This window comes from Hemitrygon akajei, chromosome 5 (assembly GCF_048418815.1).
Source record: "Hemitrygon akajei chromosome 5, sHemAka1.3, whole genome shotgun sequence".
Classification (NCBI taxonomy): domain Eukaryota; kingdom Metazoa; phylum Chordata; class Chondrichthyes; order Myliobatiformes; family Dasyatidae; genus Hemitrygon; species Hemitrygon akajei.
In genome coordinates, this window is record NC_133128.1 from 165,903,787 (window position 1) to 165,924,458 (window position 20,672).

At 40.8% G+C, this 20,672-nt stretch overlaps 1 protein-coding gene across 1 annotated transcript in view; it reads right to left on the reverse strand.

Annotated features, from left to right (window-relative positions):
• Positions 1–20,672, reverse strand: part of itga4 (integrin alpha 4) — a 150,080-nt gene that overhangs the window by 121,782 nt on the left and 7,626 nt on the right. Inside the window, exons 3-10 of the mRNA XM_073047085.1 lie at positions 17,519–17,619; positions 17,290–17,416; positions 12,848–12,912; positions 12,631–12,760; positions 5,303–5,388; positions 2,870–2,932; positions 2,644–2,781; positions 2,462–2,567 (exon numbers count right to left, since the gene is read on the reverse strand). Coding sequence (XP_072903186.1) covers positions 2,462–2,567; positions 2,644–2,781; positions 2,870–2,932; positions 5,303–5,388; positions 12,631–12,760; positions 12,848–12,912; positions 17,290–17,416; positions 17,519–17,619 — 816 coding nt within the window. The remainder of the gene's footprint in view (positions 1–2,461; positions 2,568–2,643; positions 2,782–2,869; positions 2,933–5,302; positions 5,389–12,630; positions 12,761–12,847; positions 12,913–17,289; positions 17,417–17,518; positions 17,620–20,672) is intronic.

Consider the following 20,672-nt stretch of genomic DNA (forward strand, 5'->3'; position numbering starts at 1 on the left):
TATTATTTACTGTAATGCCTGCACTGTTTTGTGCACTTTATGCAGTCCTGGGTAGGTCTGTAGTCTAATGTAGTTTTTTTTTCCTGTGTTGTTTTTTTACATAGTTCAGTCCTGTTTTTGTACTGTCATGTAACACCATGGTCCTGAAAAATGTTCTCATTTTTACTATGTACTGTACCAGCAGTTATGGTCGAAATGCAATAAAAGTGACTTGACTTGAGGCAAATAGTGATAGGCAGTGGTCCATGGTAATGGATCAGAGGCTCAAGATCAATCACAAGCCTGATTCGGTAGATACAGCTTGGGTTCCAATCACAGAAGTGACTACCTGTTACCACAGTTTCTGCTGCCAACTTGAAAGTTTTCTGAAGAGATGATGGATGCATTGGTCATGATCCTTCAAGAATCACTTGGTTCTGGAATAGTCCTGGAGGACTAGAAGATTGCAAGTGTCACACCACACTCCACTCTTTAAGAAGGGAGGAAGGCAAAAGAACGGAAATGATAAGCCAGTTAGCCTAAGCTCAGTGGCTGGGAAAGTGTTGGAGTCTATCATTAAGGATGAGGTTTGGAGACTAATTAGAAAAATAAGTCAAAGTCAGTATGTTTCTTTAAAGGGAAATCTTGCCTGACAAATCTGGCCCTCAGACTTGCCCTCAAATAATTTGAAGAAGTAACAAGCAGTGGAGAGGCCGTGGATGTCAGTTACTTGGATTTTCAGAAGGCATTTGATAAGGTGCCAGACATGAAGCTGCTTAACAGGAAAGATACTGGCATGGATAGAGGAATGGTTGACAGGCAGCAGGCAGTGATTGGGAATAAAAAGGGCTGTTTCTGGTTGGCTGCCAGTGACTAGTGGTGTTCAAGCAATGCGATTGCAGCAGGACTTAGACTAATTGGAAAAATGGCCAAAAAGTGGCAGATGGAATACAGTGTTGGGAAATGTATGATAATGCATTTTGGTGACCATTATCTAAATGGGGAGAAGGTTCAAACATCAGAAGTGCAGAGTGACTGAGGAGTCCTTGTGCAAGACTCCCAGAAGGGTAATTTACAGGTTAACATGTACAAACAAGCTGGATGAACTCAGCAGGTCGGGCAGCATCCATTGACTGCTCCTTTCAATGGATGCTGCCCGACCTGCTGAGTTCATTCAGCTTTTTTGTATGTGTTGATTCGACAACAGCATCTTCAGTGTACTTTGTAATTTACAGGTTAAGTCTGTGGTAAAGAAGGCAAATGCAATGTTGGCATTTATTTCACGGGGAATAGAATATAAAAGCAAGGAGATAATGTTGAGGATTTATAAGACACTAGTCTTATAAATCAAATGGAGTATTGTAAATAGTTTTGGGCCTCATATCTCAGAAAGAATGTGTTGTCATTGGAGAGAGTACAGAGGAGGTTCACAAGGATGATTCCAGGAATTAAGGGGTTAACATTTAAAGAGTGTTTGGCAACTTCAAGCCTGTTCTCACTGGAATTTAGAAGAATGTGGGGGGGGGGGGGAGGAGGAGTGTCTCATTGAAACCTACCAAATGTTAAAAGGACTAGATAGGGTGGATGTAGAGAGGATGTTTCCTGTGGTAGGGTATCCAGAACTAGAGGGCACAGTTTCAAAATTCAGGGGCAGCCCTTTAGAACTGAGGTAAGGAGGAATGTTTTTTAACCAGAAAATAGCTAATCTAATAGCTGCTCTGTCACAGACTGCGTGGAGGCAAAGTCCATGGGTATATTTAAGGCAAAAGTTGATCTTTTCCTGATCGGTCAGGACATCAAAGGACATGGCGAGAAGGCAGGTGTATGCAGCTGAGTAGGATCCGGGATCAGCCATGATGGAATGTCAGAGCAGACTTGATGGGCTGAATGGCCTAATTCTGCTATGTCTTATGATCTACACTGGAGCAAGGAACTGTATGAATTTCCTTCCCTTCTTATAACCTCAGCTGCAAACAAATAACTCAAATTGGTAGTGGCATCTTGCCTCATTTCTCAACATAGATCTGACCCTGAAAATAGATTGTGTGAGACCAACAGAGGAGGGCTAGACATTGGTCAGCTTGAACTGTTCTGATATTGTGTGTTCCTTTAGTAATAGGAAATAGCCTTCAATTTTCCATTATCTGAAATTCACATCTGTAGTAAGCATTCTTTGTGATTTGAGTCTAAAGCTATGGGAGAAAATAAATGCCTCTGCCACCAGCTCTGCAGAGTTGCTGTACCACCTGCCTCAGACGGAATTACCAGCCTGTACCCTCCTCCTACCCACCCTGTATGTACAGGAAAATATAGAAATTCCACACTAAGAGATGCTAATATTTTGATACAACAGCATCTTACAACAACCGCAACTTTCAGTGATAAATTAACAGAATATCCCAACACACTAATAGACAGTGCATGAATTGGACACTTCCAGAAAGAAATAATTTAGAAGCCATACACCCTAAATATCCCAAACCTGAATATCCATCATTATCCATGTCTCCAAGATCCACGATGGCTTCCCCAAATCTTGCCACATAGGAATTTCCTCCAACCAGCTCAGTGTGAAGCTCCATCTCGCCCTTTATAAGAACAAAATTTATAAGATAGTGATAATTGCAAAATGAAAATTAGTTCAAAGAAATTCTACAAACTTACTGATCCGTTGTTCAAATAAACATAGACCCTTCCTTCTTCTCTGACATCACTGAACAAGGGTGCTCCCACTAACAAATCCGAGAGGCCATCTGAATTGAGATCCAACGCACAAAGCGATGAGCCAAAGTATGTAGCAATCTACACGCCAAAGAAACAAAAACAAAATGAGGCACTGTAAAACTTCTGGAATCTCAGAATTAAAGACCAGCTCTAACCATTGCCATACCTGTTTACCCTTTGCCGTGAAAATTGGTTCCAAAGACCTTCCATCTTGTTTAAAGATGTAAACCTATCAAATAAAGGGTCTTGGGTTAAAAAATACCATTACACTTTCCACATACTTTGAAGATGACAATTTTCAATGGATGAACACATTTTTGAAGAATCCACTAACCCATGAAAACTACCTTGCTATTCATTCCACTCTTGCACTTGGCGGTGCTTATGGGTCTGTGGACCATTCAGATGGTTCTGATGGGGAGGGGGAAGAAGTTGCTCCTAAAACTTTGAATGTAGGTCCTCAGACTTCTATACCTCCTCCCCCCAATGGTAGTAATGAGAGAAGGGCATGTCCCAGCTGGTGAGGGCTTCTTGAGGCATCATCTCTTGAAGCTATCTTTTTGACGATTTTGAAGATGGCCAAATGATATAATCTCAGGATGTGATGGGAGGCCAAAGAATGTCCATTTATGACCAAGATAAATAAGTTCTTCTCTTAAAAGTTCAAAAAATCTTCACAATTATTTGCCGCAGAAAATCGGGGAGGCTGAAACCTTAAGCATATTCATAGCCACGATAGTTTTGCAATCATTAATAGTATTAAAAGTGATCTGCAGAGATCAGGAATAAGGAATTTAAGTAACCAATAAGGTAATATTGAATAGCAGGCCAGGATTGAGGAATCAAATGACCTACTCATGTTTCTATTTCTTATTTAAGCTGCATAACCTATATATGCACTTTCAAGGACTCTAAAACTCATGTTCTCAGTATTATTTATTGTTATTTTATTTTTTGTATTTGACAGTTTGTTTTCTTTTGTGCACTAGCTGCCTGTCAGTCTTTGTGTATACTTTCACTGATGCTGAGGCACCGGTAAGACCTCACTTGGAGTACTGTGTGCAGTTTTGGGCTCCTTATTTAAGAAAGGATGTGCTGACGTTGGAGCGGGTTCACAGAAGATTCACTAGAATGATTCCGGGAATGAGAGGGTTAACATGAGGACGGTTTGACCGCTCTTGGACTGTACTCCTTGGAGTTTAGAAGAATGATGGGGGACCTCACAGAAACATTTCGAATGCTGAAAGGCATGGACAGAGTGGATGTGGCAAAGTTGTTTCCCATGGTGGGGGAGTCTAGTACGGGAGGGCATGACTTAAGGATTGAAGGGCGCCCATTCAGAACAGAGATGTGAAGAAATTTTTTAGCCAGAAAGTGGTGAATCTGTGGAATTTGTTGCCACGGGCAGCAGTGGAGGCCAAGTCATTGAGTGTATTTAAGGCAGAGATTGATTGGTATCTGAGTAGCCAGGGAATCAAAGGTTATGGTGAGAAGGCTGGGGAGTGGGACTAAATGTGTGGACGGATCAGCTCATGATAAAATAGTGGAGCAGACTCAATGGGCCAAATGGCCAACTTCTGTTCCTTTGTCTTATGGTCTTATGATCCAATTTTTTTTGTTCTACTGTGAATGCCTGAAAGAAAATGACTCACAGGGTACTTACTCTGATAATAAAATTACTTTGGCCTTGGATGCCTCAGCTACATATACTCAGAAATACAAGAGATTCGGGTTAACTGGGATACCAATTCCAAACTTTCGTGGAAATAACTAAAAAGATATTAAAAAAGACAAACTACCATTTAACTAACAAATTATGTATTTAAATGAAATACAGAACAAATTGGAACACTATCAATACCACTACAGTACTATAAATCTGCATTAGTTCCTAATAATTAACGTTGGAGGAATTTGCCCAGTTTACATGGAAGAGCTCTTTTGATTTGGTTGCAAAATGAACAAAATCAGCACCAACACCTAGTGCAGATAATGGACTTCCCTCACTCAGTGATTACATCCTCCAAATTTTCATTGTAACATTCAAGATGATTGTTGATACCTTCAAATTCTTCACAGTTCCTAATTTGTTAAAATAGTTTCATTTTCACTCCTGGCCATTTCTGGCAACTCAAGCCTGAATGCTTGAAACGCAGTAAGTCAAACAGTTCCGAATTGACTTACTGCTTAGTTCTTGCCAACTATCAGAAACAAAAATTACTGCTTTTTGAACACAAACACATACAAATGATGCTATTTAAAAACTGTTGGCTCCAAGCTTGATATGTTGTCAAATTGCCACACAACTGCATGCACCTGACGCCAATTAGAAATTGTTCAGCAACAGATTTTAACCCCAGTTAAGAGGCATAGTGTCCCAAATAAAGAGAGGGAATCCTGACTATTTTCTCGATAAGTTTTTGTTCTTTAAGATCTGTCCCAAATAGCGGCTGCCCCAATTGACTGGTGGCCCAGTTAATCAGATCCACTGTTGTTACTTTGCTAATCTGTTACAACAGCCCTTCCATATCATTTTGAACCATCTCCCCAATTGAAGACATTGGAAAGAAAGTAACATTTTTAAAAGCAAAATTCTTACATAGCCAATCATTTCTTGTTGGGGTGCCCCTCCTACAATTTCCATGCTGGTTGAATCAATAAAGTGTCCTGCAGTAACTGCATAACCTGGGAAATAAAAAAAATATTTATAGTTGAAAACACTTCCATCACAGCTTGAACACCAGATTTCATTGCTATAGGTTATATCTTGCATCAAATTGCAGCACAAAACAAAAGATCATAATTAAATATACATCTTTTCATGCTGGAATCTCCTGCTATATTCAGCTATCTTTCCAGATGTTTCTTACAGCAAAGTATCATACCGCTCATTCAGTAACCAAACCCTCTGGAGAATCACGGAAATTTTACAACACACAACTGGGCCATTCAGGTCATCATGTTTGCATTTCCCAGCATGAGGTTTGAAACTCAACAGGCTATATTACTTCTAAAACACAGCCAAGTGCTGTCTAAATGGGAGTTTACACGGAATGGCACAGCACACCATCACATCATTTGCCCCATGATGCTGTGCCAAACTAATAAAACTAGTAATTATATGCCTAAACCTGTGCCAACCAACTAGGGGGAGTATTCAAGGGCATTTTCAACCTCTTTCTGCTACGGGCAGAATCTCCCACCTGCTTCAAAAAGGCAACAATTATACCAGTGCCTAAGAAGAATAATGTTGGTTGCCTTAATTACTATCACCCAGTAGCACTCACACCGACAGTGATGAAATGCTTTGAGAGGTTGGTCATGACTATACTGAACTCCTGCCTCAGCAAGGACCTGGACCAATTGCAATTTGCCTATCTCCACAATAGGTCAATGGCAGACACAATCTCAATGGCTCTCCACACAGCTTTAGACCACCTACGTCAGGTTGCTGTTCATTGACTACAGCTCAGCATTTAATACAATCATTCCCACTATTCTGATTGAGAAGTTGCAGAACCTGGGCCTCTGTACCTCCCTCTGCAATTGAAGACAACAATCTGTGTAGATTGGTGATAACATATCCTCCTCGCTGACAATCAACACTGGCGCACTTCTACTCTCTGTACCCATGACTGTGTGGCCAGGCATGGCTCAAATACCATCTATAAATTTGCTGATGATACAACCATTGTTGGTAGAATCTCAGGTGGTGACGAGAGGGCGTACGGGAGTGAAATATGCCAACTAGTGGAATGGTGCGGCATCAACAACCTGGCACTCAATGTCAGAAAGACAAAAGAGTTGATTGTGGACTTCAGGAAGGGCAAGACGAAGGAACACATACCAATCCTCATAGAGGGATCAGAAGTGGAGAGAGTGAGCAGTTTCAAGTTCCTGGGTGTCAAGATCTCTGAGGATCTAACCTGGTCCCAACATATCGATGTAGTTATAAAGAAGGCAAGACAGCAGCTATGCTTTATTAGGAGTTTGAAGAGACTTGGCATATCAACAAATACACTCAATAACTTCTATAATTGTACCATTCTGACAGGCTGCATCACTGTCTGGTATGGAGGGACAACTGCACAGGACCAAAAGAAGCTGCAGAGGGTTGTAAACCCAGTCAGCTCCATCTTAGGCACTAGCCTACAAAGTACCCAGGATATCTTCAAGGAGCAGTGTCTCAGAAAGGCAGCATCCATTATTAAGGACCTCCAGCCCTCAGGGCATGCCCTTTTCTCACTGTTACCATCAGGGAGAAGGTACAGAAGCCTGAAGGCACACACTCAGTGATTCAGGAACAGCTTCTTCCCCTCGGCCATCTGATTCCTAACTGGACATTGAAGCTTTGAACACTACTTCACTTTTTTAAAATATACAGTATTTCTGTTTTTGTACATTTTTAAAAATCTATTCAATTTACGTAATTGATTTATTTGTTTATTTATTATTCTATTTTATTTATTATTATTTTTTCTCTCTGCTAGATTATGTATTGCATTGAACTGCTGCTACTAAGTTAATAAACTTCATGTCACATGCCGGTGATAATAAACCCGATTCTGAAATAAACTAATCCCTTCTACTTACACTACAACTATATCCCTGTATTCGCTGCAGATTCCTGAGGCAGTGAGTGCCAGATTTGCCCAGTCTCTGAGTAAAAGTAAAAGTTCTCTTCACTAGTCATTTGACCAATTACTTTAAATCCATCACCCCTGGTTTGTGACTGCTCTGCTAAGGGCAAGAGTCACAATGTGAAATCTGCAGAGTCTACCACAGTATGGGGAAGAGGTGCCTGATGAAACAATTAGATAGAGAGATGAGGGAGTGATCGACTCCTTCAACTGCTTATGCAGTATTTCTGTATGGACCCAATGAGTGGATGAGTTTCTTGTGCCACCTCAAAAGCTTCTCCTCGATTTTGCATGACCATGGTCCAAGGATTCTCAACATCGTCTTGGAAATAAGAATTGATAACATCCTTTACTCATTTCCTCGATTCATCTGGTAACCTCTTGCCAAGACAGAGTGTTGATTTGGACATCAAATGTTCCTTATAAGACCATAAGATATAGGAGCAGAATTTGACCATTTGGCCAATCGAGTCTGCTCTGCCATTTCATCATGGCTCATTCAATTTCCTCCACAGCTCCAATCTCCTGCTTTCTCCACGTACCCCTTCATGCCCTGACCAATCAACAATCCATCAACCTCAGTTTAAAGATGTCCAAAGACTGGACCTCCACAGCTGACTATGGTAATGAATTCCACAGATTCACCACTCTCTGGCCAAAGAAATCTCTCTTCATTTCTGTTCTAAAGGGATGCCCCTCTAGTCTGATGCTGGGCCCTCTCTTATTAGACTCCTCAATCTTAGGAAACATCCTTTCCACATTTACTTTATCGAAGCCTTTCAACATTTGACAGATTTTAATGAGGTCACCCCTCATTCTGCCAAATTCCAGTGAGTAGAGACCCAGAGCAATCAAATATACGACAAACTTTACAATCCCAGAATCATTTTTGTGAACCTCCTTTGAACCCTCTCCAATGTCAGCACATCCCTTCTTAGATAAAGGGCCTAAATCTGCTTTTCATGCTCCAAATGAGGCCTCACCAGTGCGTTATAAAGCCTCAACATTACATCCTTACTTTTATATTGTAATCCTCTTGAAATGAATGCTAACATCACATTTGCCTTCCTCACCACAGATTCAACCTGCAAATTAACCTTTAGGGAATCCTGCACAAGGATTCACAAGTCCCTTTCCACCTCAGGTTCTTGAATTTTCTCTCCATTTAGAAAATTTACCCTTTTATTTCTTCTACCAAAGTGTATGACCATACACTTCCCAACACTGTATTCCATCTGCCACTTCTCTGACCATTCTCCTAATCTGTACAAGCCCTTTGGTAGCCTGTCTACTTCCTCAAAACTACCTGGCATTCCACCTATCATTGTGTCATCCACAAACTTGGCCACAACGCCATCAATTCCATCATTCAAGTCATTGATATGTAATATGAAAGGAAGTGGTCCCAACAGAGACCCCTGTGGAACACCGTAGTAACCAGCAGCCAAACAGAAAATGTCCCTTTTATTCCCACTCTTTGCCTCCTGCCAATCAGCCAGAATTTTATCCATACTAGTATCTTTCCTGTAATACCACGGTCTCTTAATTTGTTAAGCAGCCTCATGTGTAGCACCTTGTCAAAGGCCTTCTGAAAATCTAAGTACACAACATTCACCAATTCTCATTTGTCTATCTTGCTTGTTATTTCTTCTAAGAATTCCAATAGATTTGTCAGGCAAGATTTTCCCTGAAGAAAATCATGCTGATTTCAGCCTATTTTATCAAGTATGCCAAAACCACATCCTCAGCAATCGACTCCAACATCTTCCCAGCCACTCAGGTCAGACTAATTGACTTGTAATTTCTTTTCTTCTGCCTCTCTCCCTTCTTAGAGTGACATTTGCAATTTTCCAGTCCTCTGGAACCATGCCAGAATCAAGTGATTCTTGAAAGCTCAGTACTAATGCCTCCACAATCTCTTCAGCTATCTATTTTAGAACCCTTAGGCGTACACCATCTGGTCCAGGTAACTTATCTACCTTCAGACCTTTCAGTTTCCCAAGAACCTACTCCCTGGTAATGGCAACTTTACACACTTATGCCTGCTGACACATTCAAATTTCTGGCATACTGCTAGTGTCTTCCACAGTGAAGATTGATGCAAATTCCTTATTCAGTTATTATGAGAAGGACATAGCTTGTGAATCTCCATGTGAGATTATGGTTTTTGTCCGTGATAAATTTACCTTCATCCTTGACATTCAGCATGTGAACTTTTGGATGTTTCTGCTTCCAAATCAGGATGGTGCACGACTTGAAGGTAATGCATAGCAGGGGTTCTCACATAGGCTTCAGCAGTACTTTCAAAAATGGCCAGGAGTCCACACGCTGAAGGTAACTATATCAAGCGAGTAACTACAGGTGGCACACACTGAGGCACTGTTCGCCAACAGTGAAGAGAACACTTTGAGTAGCTAATGGGGTGCCAGGCAAATGGATGGCATTGTCTTGGATAATTGAGCTTTATGGAGCTGCACTGCTCCAGGCCATTTCAGAATATTCCTTCACGTTCCACTTAACACAAAGTCGGAAACACTTGAGCATCAAGGGGCAAGTCAGGAAGGTTATCCAGCCTCTGACCTATTCTTGTAGCTACGTTGTTTCTGTGACTGAGTCAGCAAGCTATTGGCCAGCAATGGTGATCGTCCCTACCCCCACCAGATGTGGAATGTGGGAAAACTCGGTGACAGAAATATCATTGAGGTAACGAGTGGGTGATTAAACTGTGTTTGGAAATGGTCGTTTGCTTGTATGAATGGTACTTGTCCCTTTATTTTGTCTCAGCTCTGGCTGCATATGTCATTGACTAAGAATTGCAAATTTAATTGAACATTGTGAAATCATGAACAAACATCTCCAATATTGACATTATAATTGAAGGTCACTTATGAAGCAACTGAAAATGATGGACCCAGGATAATACCCTACAGTGACAGCATCACAGCACCAACCTTGCACTCAACATCAGTAAGACCAAAGAGCTGGTTGTGGACTTCAGAACAGGCAAGGCAAGTCTTCAGAGACACACCAATCTTCAGAGGGATCAGAGGTTGAGAAAGTGAGCTATTTCAAGTTCTTGGGTGTTAATATCTCTGAGAAGCTAACCTGGTCCCAACTCATCACTACAGCTATAAAGAAGGCAAGATGGCAGCTATATTTCCATTAGGAATTTGAGGAGATTTGGTATATTACCAAATTTCTGTAGATGTACCGTGGAGAACATACTGATTGGCTATATCACTGTCTATTATGGGAGGTGCGGGGCTACTACACAGAATCGAAGTAAGCTCCAGAGAGTTATAAAACTTGTCAGCTCCATCATAGGTACTAGCCTCCATAGTATTCAAAACATCTTCAAGGAGTGGCAGCTCAAAATGTCAGCGTCAATCATTAAGGGCTGCCGCTACCCAGGACATGCCCTCTTCCATCAAGGGAAGTATAGAAGCCTGAAGGCACACACACAATGACTCAGGAACAGCTTCTTCCCCTCTGCCATCCAATTTCTGAATGGACATTGAACACATGAACACTAGGTCACTATTTTTTTATTTATGTTTTTGCACTACTTATTTTACATATACTTACTGTAATTCACAGGCTTTTGTTCTATATTTATCACGTAATGCATTGTATTGTTGGCATAAAGTTAACAAATTTCACGACATATGCTGGAGATATTAAACCTGATTCTCCTCCTGATGTCTGGGGTGGCACTGACTGACTCTAACAGCTACAACCATCTTCCTTTGTCCTTCATTAGAGAAGCCCCAACACCCTCATCAGTTCCATAGTCATTGCTTTCAGAATCAACAACTTCCAGATTCTAATCTCATTTTTGATGCCAGGCTTTTAGTATGGAATGTTAGAAACTATGATTTAAGATGTTGCATCAAAAAGCAGACTTGCAACAAGGAAAAGTAGATGTCCAATAAAAGGCAAATGAATTATAGCAAATATCAAGAAACCAAGAACCAATCTCTGTAATCTTTCCAACAGCCACTAAATAAGTTGTGTATTGATTGAGAAGAGAGTTCTGCAGTTAAGTTGACCAACTGTAAAACTCTAATAAACTAACATCCTTGTGACTTTCTTGGTGCTGGACCGGCAGATTTTGGGGACTACTGGACATTACTTCCATTACTGCGACACACATATTACACATTAGTTTAAGACATTTTCCAGTAAAAAAAAAGTTTTAAGGAAGCACAGAAAACAAACTCTGGTCAAACAAGCTGAAAGATATAAATGCTCAAGGTGCCCAGTGCTGCCAAGCTCAACCCATGATCTCATCCTCATACACAGCCAGCTTTAATAAGCCCAAGGATAACAAAAACTTAGTAAGCCAGGTGGCATGTAATTGAAAAACTAATTAACTTTCCCCCCTCTCCCGTCATATTGAAAGCAGTAACATGTAAGGCAATGTTTCCAATATGAGTATCCTGCATTTCCCAGGATCTACAATCAAAGCTGGATGAAGAAACCATTTTGTCCCATTCTGATGCCCATGAGCAAGCAGTGAAATCGTGTGCCTGATGGCTTGTGAACCATTATGTTCCTCTTTCTTCAGCGATGCTCACAGCCACAGCAGCAGAGACGCAGGGAAAAATAAAGGTCATGAAGGACGTATTTCATCCATCTGCACTACATCCACTGTTTTAACTGGATCAACTTGTTTTGCCTCTTCTTTGAAAAACCTCAGTCTGCATGTGAAGCATGAACTACGACTCTCAAAGCCATGCTGTCTACCCCTAATAAGACCATGCTTCAACAGATGCTCAAAACTCCTGTCCTGAAGAATACTCTCCATTAGTTTTCCCACCACTGACACAAGACTCATTAGTTATCTCTATTATCTTCCTTAAGCAAAGGAACAACATTTGTTACCCTCCAACCCTTTGATATTGCTTCTATGCCCAGTGAGAATGTCAAAATCCCAGCAGTCTCTTCCCTCCCTTCCTGTAGTAATCTGGGGTATGTCCCATCTGACCCCAGGAACTTATCCATACTAATCTTTTCCAAAAGCTACAACACTACCTGTTTCTTAACTTCAACCTCCTCCAGTACATTAGCCTGCTTTTGATTTTTGTAGATGGAAGCACACAGTCACCTCTCAATTTGCAAGGTCCAATCAGTGTCAACCAATATGAGAATACTACCAAAAAATACATCACTCAGAAGATTCCTTTATTTAAAAAAATGTTAAGCTAATCTGTATTTTTGAAGAATCCATGGTGTTACAGATCTCAAGTCCACAAAGCAAATTTACTATCTGTCAGGCGTTACATACCAAGATAGCTTCCTCCAGTAACATCAGCATCATCATCTTTAAAAAAGAAGAAAGAATCCGTCGCTTTGTTTTTGACGAAAATTGTTCCAGTCCAAAAATTAAATCCAGGTGCTCCCATTACAATCAAATCCTATAACATGTGAACAGTGTCATTAAAATAGCACATAAATGCTTCAAGAAAACCAAAAATATTATTGAAGAAATAGTTCCCACTCACCTCAGTCACTAAACTGGATATTCCAGCCTGACATAATGCTTCGTAATTCGCGTTCTGTTGATGTTCTGAGATAAGGAAAAAAAATGTCTGCAAATTACAAACAATGTGCATTCTGAAATCGTAAAATCCAGTCTAACAAACAGAAAATATTCCATCATCTGATTGCACACTTCCAATGGGAAATAGAGTTTTCATCATTAGATGTCACAGTCCTGCAATTACTTCACTGTGCTTCTTCAGAATGCCAGATTACAGAATTCATCCAAGTCATGGAACATTACAAAACACTGCAACAACACTATCGTTATTCTCAATAGCCATTCCTTTCTCACACATCAGCAGCTCCAAACATGCATTTTCAGTATCATCAGACCAAAAGAACAATTCCAGTGAAACAAAGACCAGATGATAGGATACGGAAATGTTCTTCACAATGATAAAATGGCTATTTTTAATCCTTGTGTGAACACAATCATGAACACAAGAAAGTCTGCAGGTGCTAGAAATCCAAAGCAATACACACAAAATGCTAGAGGAATTCAGCAGGTCAGGCAGCATCTATTGAAATGAATAAACCTTCTTCAGGGCTGAAAAGGAAGGGGGAAGATATCCAATAAAAGGATGAGGGGAGGGGAAGGAGGATACTAGAAGGTGATAAGTGAAGTCAGGCGGATGGGAAAGGTAAAAGGGCTGGAGAGGAAGGAATCTGATAGGAGAGGAGAGTGCACCATGGGAGAAAGGGAAGGAGGAGCAGACCCAGGGAAAAATAAATTCAAAATCGATCTCAGCAGCTTCCAATTTGAGGGAAAATGCAATAAAAAAAAATGTCAGCCAGGAAAATACTTATAATTTGATAACTGGCAGGTGTTCTCATTAACAACTTGAGGATCCTGTGCAAGTTAAGTTTTTCTTTGCATCTGTGCAAACATGTACTTGTGCAAAAGACAAACTTGACTTGAAAATGCAGCATCTTCCCAGTAACATATTTTGTTAATGGCACTACACTCTTGATGCCCATCAGTGGCTTGGTCACATGACCATTGTCTTCCTCTCAGGACCTCTCATAATGATTTGCCTGTAAATAGTTGGGTCATTTCACTAAAACTGAAAGCCTCACGGTCAGACACAAGTTCAGATGCACTTACTCTGTGAGGCACACCAGGAAGCATATACAGCACAAGAAACAGTAGCAGCAGGCAGGAGGAAGAGGAAATATCTAATTAAAGGGCTGGATACAAATATCTCCTAGAAAGGGACTGTTTAGGAATAGAAAGGACAAATGGCCAAAAACGCTTCATACACAACACCTGTAAAAAACTCATCCTCTTGGAAGTTTTCCTGTTTTATTGGCTTACACCATCGAATCACAATGGATTTAATTTGGCTTTTTTCACACTGATCAACAGAAAAGACTCTTGAGTCAACACGAAAACAAATGTTTACAAATTGGTCAAGAATTAATTACAATTATTAAACACTAAATAATTACTCACCCCCTTCAAGTCAGTATTTAGTAAATGCACCAGGCAGCAAATACAGCCTTGCATGTGTGGATAGGTCTCTATTAGCTTTGCAAATCTGGACACTGCAACTTTTCTCAATTCTTCTTTACAAAACTGCTCAAGCTCTGTTGGATTGTGAGTGAACAGCCCTTTTCAAGTTCAGCTGCAAATTACCAATTGGATTGAGGTCTGCACTCTGACTTGGCCACTTTCAGGATATTAACCTTGTTTTTAAGCCATTCCTGTGTAGCTTTGGTTTTATATTTACGATCATTGACTTGCTGGAAAACAAATCTCCCAAATCACAGTTCTCTTGCAGACTACATCAGGTTTTCCTCCAGGATTTCCCTATCTTTTGCTGCATTCATTTTATGCTTTACCTTCACAACCTTTCCAGGGTATGCTGCAGTGAAGCATCCCCTCAGCATGATGCAGCCACCACCATGATTCACAGTAGGGATGGTGTATTTTTTGTTGATGTGGGGTGTTTAGTTTAAGCCAAACATAGCTTTGAGTTGCCAGCCAAAAAGCTCAATTTTGGTTTCATCAGACCATAGAACCTTCTTCCAGCTGACTTCAGAGTCTCCAACATACCTTCTGGCAAACTCTAGTCAAGATTTCATGTCAGTTTTTTCAACAGTGGATTCCTCTTTGCCACTCTCCCATAAAGTGGCTGCTGGTGAAGCACCCAGGTAACAGTTATTGCATGTGCAGTCTCTCCTATCTCATCCACACAGGCTTTTAACTCCTCCAGGGTTGTCATAGGTCTCAGTGGCCTTCCTCACAAGTCCCCTTCTTGCACGGTCACTCAGTTTTTGAGGACAACCTGCTCTAGGCAGACTAACAGCTGTGCCACATTCTTTCCTTTTCTTGATGCTTGACTTAACTGTACTCCAAGTGACTTGAAAATTTTCTTGAAACCAACTCCTGGCTTGTGCTTTACAACAACCTTTTTTGCAGAGTTGCTGAGAGTGTTCTTTTGTCTTTATGGTGTAGTTTTTGCCAGGATACTGACTCACCAACAGGTGTATTTTCACTACAATCAACTGAAACACCTTGACTGCACACAGGTGATCTCCATTTAACTAATTACACAGATTCTAAAACCAATGGGCTGCACCAGTGACGATTTGGTGTGCCATATTAAAGGGGGTGAATACTTATGCAATTATTTTGTGTTTTATGTTTGTAACTAATTTAGATCACTTTGTAGAGATCTGTTTGCACTTTGACGTGTTGATCAGTGTCAAAAAAGCCAAATTAAATCCACTGTGATTCAATGTTGTCAAACAATAAAACATGAAAAATTACGGGGGTGGGGGGGGAGGTGTGTGCGTGTGTATATGTATAAATTTTACAGGCACCATAATCCCTTGAGAATTAATTCATAGGTTCATTTTTTCTCTTTTTTCTTCACTCTCTCTCTCACCTGTGCAGTGACACAAGGAGGATTTAAAAAACCCTTTCAAACAGAGCCAATGACAATCCAAGAGCATCATCGACTACTTCTTAGAAGCTGCTGTTACATCATGACTGATGCTCATCACCTTCCCCCTCAAACTCTATTCTCAGAAAGTGATAAAACTGCAGCCTTTTAATGACCTCCTTGGAATCCAATCCTATTACTCTTTGTGGTAGTGTTCTGTAGATCATCTATGGAAAGATGCTTATTTATGATTCATGGGCCTCTTTTACCATTTATTTATTGAGATACAGCATGTAATCAGGCCATCCGGCCCTTCAAGCTGCCCAGCAATCCCACAATTCAAACCTAGCCTAATGGCAGGACAATTTACAATGACCATCTAACATACCAACCAGCACGTCTCTGGACAATGAGAGGAAACTGGAGCACTGGAGGAGATCCATGTAGCCATGGAGAGAAGATACAAACTCCTTCCAGACCACAGCAGGAATTGAACCTGGGTCACTGGTACTACAAAGCATTGTGCTAACCACTACACTACTGATGTTTGGTCTCCATTAAGGGATACTTGGGCCATTTTCTCCTTCAAGCATGACTTCCAGTGCAAAGTGGAGCAACAAATAAAAGCTGAAGCATCATCATCTTCGCTACCGCACAAAAACACATTTCTGTGAAGATGCAGCTGAGCATCAGGCCTCCCTCATCAGTGTGCAGAAGGAGCAATCTAACTGTAACAAAGGAGACCAATGAATCCGCAGCAAAAAAGAAAACAAATTGCCAGAGAAGTCAGTGGGATAGGCAGCATGTGTGGAGAAAGAGATGATCAACATTTCTGGCAGAGACCCTGCATCAGAAGCTGAATGATTATTTAATGAACGAAAAAGGCTTACAGAGGTTGTGACACCCTAATCAATGCACTAGCAATAGATCACTACAGACACAGTCATAGATTAGCACACAACTTCAAAGACTGGTATAGCTCTCAGCAAACAACTGCTGCTGTACCATTTTATTCCTGTACAAATTCAGTCTTGGCCACAGGATATCCTTCAGCTGCATTAACAATTTTCTTTCCATTGTGATAACTCAACACAACTTGATGTCTTCAAAAAAAAATTCACCACTGTGTCCAACCATTATTTTTATTAACCGTTCCAAACATAGTCAGCTCAGAGATACAGAACTGATACCTTTCCACTTGCTTTAAGCAGATTTTCCATTAATAAATGAAAGCAGAACTTCTGGAAGAACTCAACTGTGGAAATACACTGCTTGACTGGTTGAATTCCTTCAACATTTCTGTTTTTGTTTCAAATTCCAATACCAGAAGGGTTTTTTTTTGCTTTCAGTAGTTACATATAGACTACCAGTTGCATTCAGCTGTAAAAAATCCAAAGATATCCCCCATCTGGTTGTTGTTCAAAGAATGCGGGATAATTCCAGTTATACAATGACTTATGACTTGTTTTCTCAAGAATGACTAAGAGGAAATAATATTTTAAAAAATACTTTACTTTTAAAACATGGTATCAGTGGTGAATCCTTAGAAGGCTGCAAGTCATTTCCAATTTTAAAGCACAACCCAAGTGGCCTTTTCTCAGTTTGTATGTAGAATATATTTTTCCAGCGATGTGCACAAGCCTTTAAGACATTTAAGACAAAACACTTAATGTAAAATGTATCAGAGCAGTTGAGTATTTCATTGAATTTGTTCCATAAGCATTCTTAAGTATGTTCATATACCAGTATGTAACCATCTTTAGTTGGTTGCCTTGTCAAACTAACACCAAGCCATTGGTTATCTTTCTCTTCTTTACAATCTGGCTCACATTTGGTCCCATTATCTGCAAAAAAAAAGCAAATATTCATTTCCCTATTATTTCACACTTTTTCATGAATACAGAGACACAAAGATGCATCTTAAGTAAAAGTAACACTGTGCTTGACCTACTTTCCTGACTTATTACATAATAACCTCAATTTAAGTAAAAACGTCACAATTTAACATAGGGATTCTTTAGGTGTTCATTCAGGCATATGTTAATGTCATAACTAAATAATGGAAAAAGAAACGTTTGGAATTAATCCACCTCAATGTAAACAAATAACATCCTCAGCTCTCCTGCATTCTCCATTAAAAGTTCACCACATGGAGAAGATGGATCATAGTTCAACTTGTTTTAGCAAGGTGTATAAGTGTATAGTGTATGGTAGAGTGAGTGGGTATGAAAATAGATACAGTAAAGAAATGGTTAACAATTAGGAACTTCTGGGCCTGTTATGTTGTTGAGCAGATTGACCCTTGATACTAAATAATGGGAGGACAATATATGACCTTGGTATACCAGATAAGAAGAAGCCAAAAGTGTGGATTTGCATAAAAGCCATCAATTACCTTGTCTCTAAAAATGTTTTTTAAATTGTAAGCTTAATAGGATGCATTGTCCCTGAAGAAGCAGAGGCCGACTGTTGAAGGTCACCCAGTTGTGGGACTTGCAGGAATGGAGGATGTATGTTGGCTTAACACATGACTGGGACTTGGATTGGCTAAACTGGGGCCATGTAAGTGTCGAATTGGATGCCTGGCCCCTTCCAGCTGGACTGGGAGGTGGCGAAAGTGCTATAAAGGTGGGCAAGTCCCTTCTTGGGCAGACCACTCACCTGGGTCCCACCTTCGGGCCGAGCAGCTGAACCGGCCCAAGGACCTCCACCCTAGCCAGTCCACGGTCGATCGCCTGCTTCAGGCACCACGCAGACGTTGCTAAGTGCATTCGGCAGTGTAGACTATAGGGGTTTGCTTAAGTTAGCCCTACCTATTAGTGGTGTAGGTAGTGTACAACACATTTCTCGCAACTCTGTATTTTCTTCTCTGTATTAACAATAAAGTGGGTTTTGAAGGAACTACCGAGTTTGGGTCCATTTGTTCAAGCGAAACCAAAAAGTTGCAGCATCCACCTGTTACGATTATTCTATTTAGATCTTAGATTTGTGGAACACAAGGGCAAGGCAACAGTTATTTTAATGACAGAAATTAAAATGCAATCACTGAAGTTCGTGTGAGGTTGCTACTCTCTTGTTTCCTCTCTTTAAATTTGTTGATCAAGCTATGGCAATAAATCCAGTTTTATGCCTGTTACGGAGTATTCGGAAGTTACAGTATGTCAATATATCAGATACAAATTGAGACAAGAAACGGTTGTCAGTTCTTAATGTGGATTGGTAAGTGCAAGCAGTAAAGTTAAAAGTACACCTTTGAAAAAAACAGATAAGAGATATAGTTTGCAAAATGGTAATCATGAGACATTTGTGTGTGCATCAGCAAATGTGAAGACAATGGACTTGTGTTGACTGGGCTGCATCAAACCAGGCAACATGGGCCAAGTTATTTGTACCATTGTGACTTGAGTTCAGGTTGGCATACCAGACTAATGTTGTCACTTAGCATATCAAACATCAATAGCTTTTTGTGCTTCTGATAACTGACACTTGTGTTAGTGTGCAGACCCAGTGAGGCAGCCAGAGGAAACACTGGACTCACATTCAGCTGTGCAACTCACCTTCATATCACGCACACAGACAGAACAATTCTACCCACTATCAATGTCATTACAGAGAATCTAAATGGTGAACTAAGCTAAGTGCCTGTTGCATCACATCTGTCCTGTCTCGATGGAAGACGGTGCGCAGATAAAAGAGAATAGGAATGCAAATGCACAGGACACAGAGGCAGTGTATCAGTGAGCCATCAACAGCACATTGCGGTAAAACAGTAATGGTACTTGGTAATGAAGAGTTAGGTTCTGGGAGTTAGACTAGTTGTATAAGATTAGAATAAAAAGATATTGGGGAAAATAGATGAGAAATGATCCAAGTTATGCTGAAGACAATAATTTCCATAATCTTGATGGCAAGGGAGACTGAGAAAGAAGAAATTGCACACAGCATCTAAAGGCAGACAGCCCAGCTTGAAACGGGGGTGGGTACAAATGAGCAGTGTTTGGGCCAGTAATCAAAGGGACAGTGTGGGAAGTGCTGCAATTAGGTTGAGTTTCTTGCAGCTACTTGAATAGAGACCACCCCAAACCCTCCTGTACATCGATCAATGAAACTGGAGCACTTGTTGTCAGATTACTCTGATAATCCATCGTCATGGTGTAGAATGTGAATGTGAACTATTGCCTGTGAACCTGATACAGTTCCCTTACTCACATTATGACGACTCATAGCCATTGCTGAAATTTAGCTAACATACAATAAAAGGGGCAAAGATAAGGATGCAACTAAAAAGGATAAGAAGGAGATACTGCTGTCATCGACGGAGTGATCGGAGGCAGAGTGGGAGGGCTTTGGCTCATTTGGGCTTCGGCGATATCGGGTTGAGGTGAGTCAAGTTACCTGTGAGGAATAGAAACAGGAAGCATGTCTGTGAGACTGGTGTTCTGTACAGGATATCAGATGAGGGAAGTCCGGGAGACTGCGCCAGGTGTGTTGAGCTGCAGTTCCTAAAGGACCACTTTAGGGAACTGGAGATGTAGCTCGATGACCTTCATCTGGTCAGGGAAAGTGAGGAGGTGATAGAGAGGAGCTATAGGCAGGTAGTCACACCGGGGCCTCAGGATACAGTTAAGTGGGTGACAGTCAGGAGAGGGAAGGGAAAGAGTCAGATACTAGAGAGTACCCCTGTGGCTGTTTCCCTTAGCAATAAGTACTCTTGTTTGAGTACTGTTGGGAGGATGGCCTACCTGGGGGAAGCAATAGTGGCCACGCCTCCAGCAGAGTCTGGCCCTGTGGCTCAGAAGGGTAAGGAAAGGAAGAGGAAGGCAGCAGTGATAGGGGAGTCTATAGTCAGGGGGTCAGACAGGCGATTCTGTGGATGCAGGAAAGAAACACTGATGGT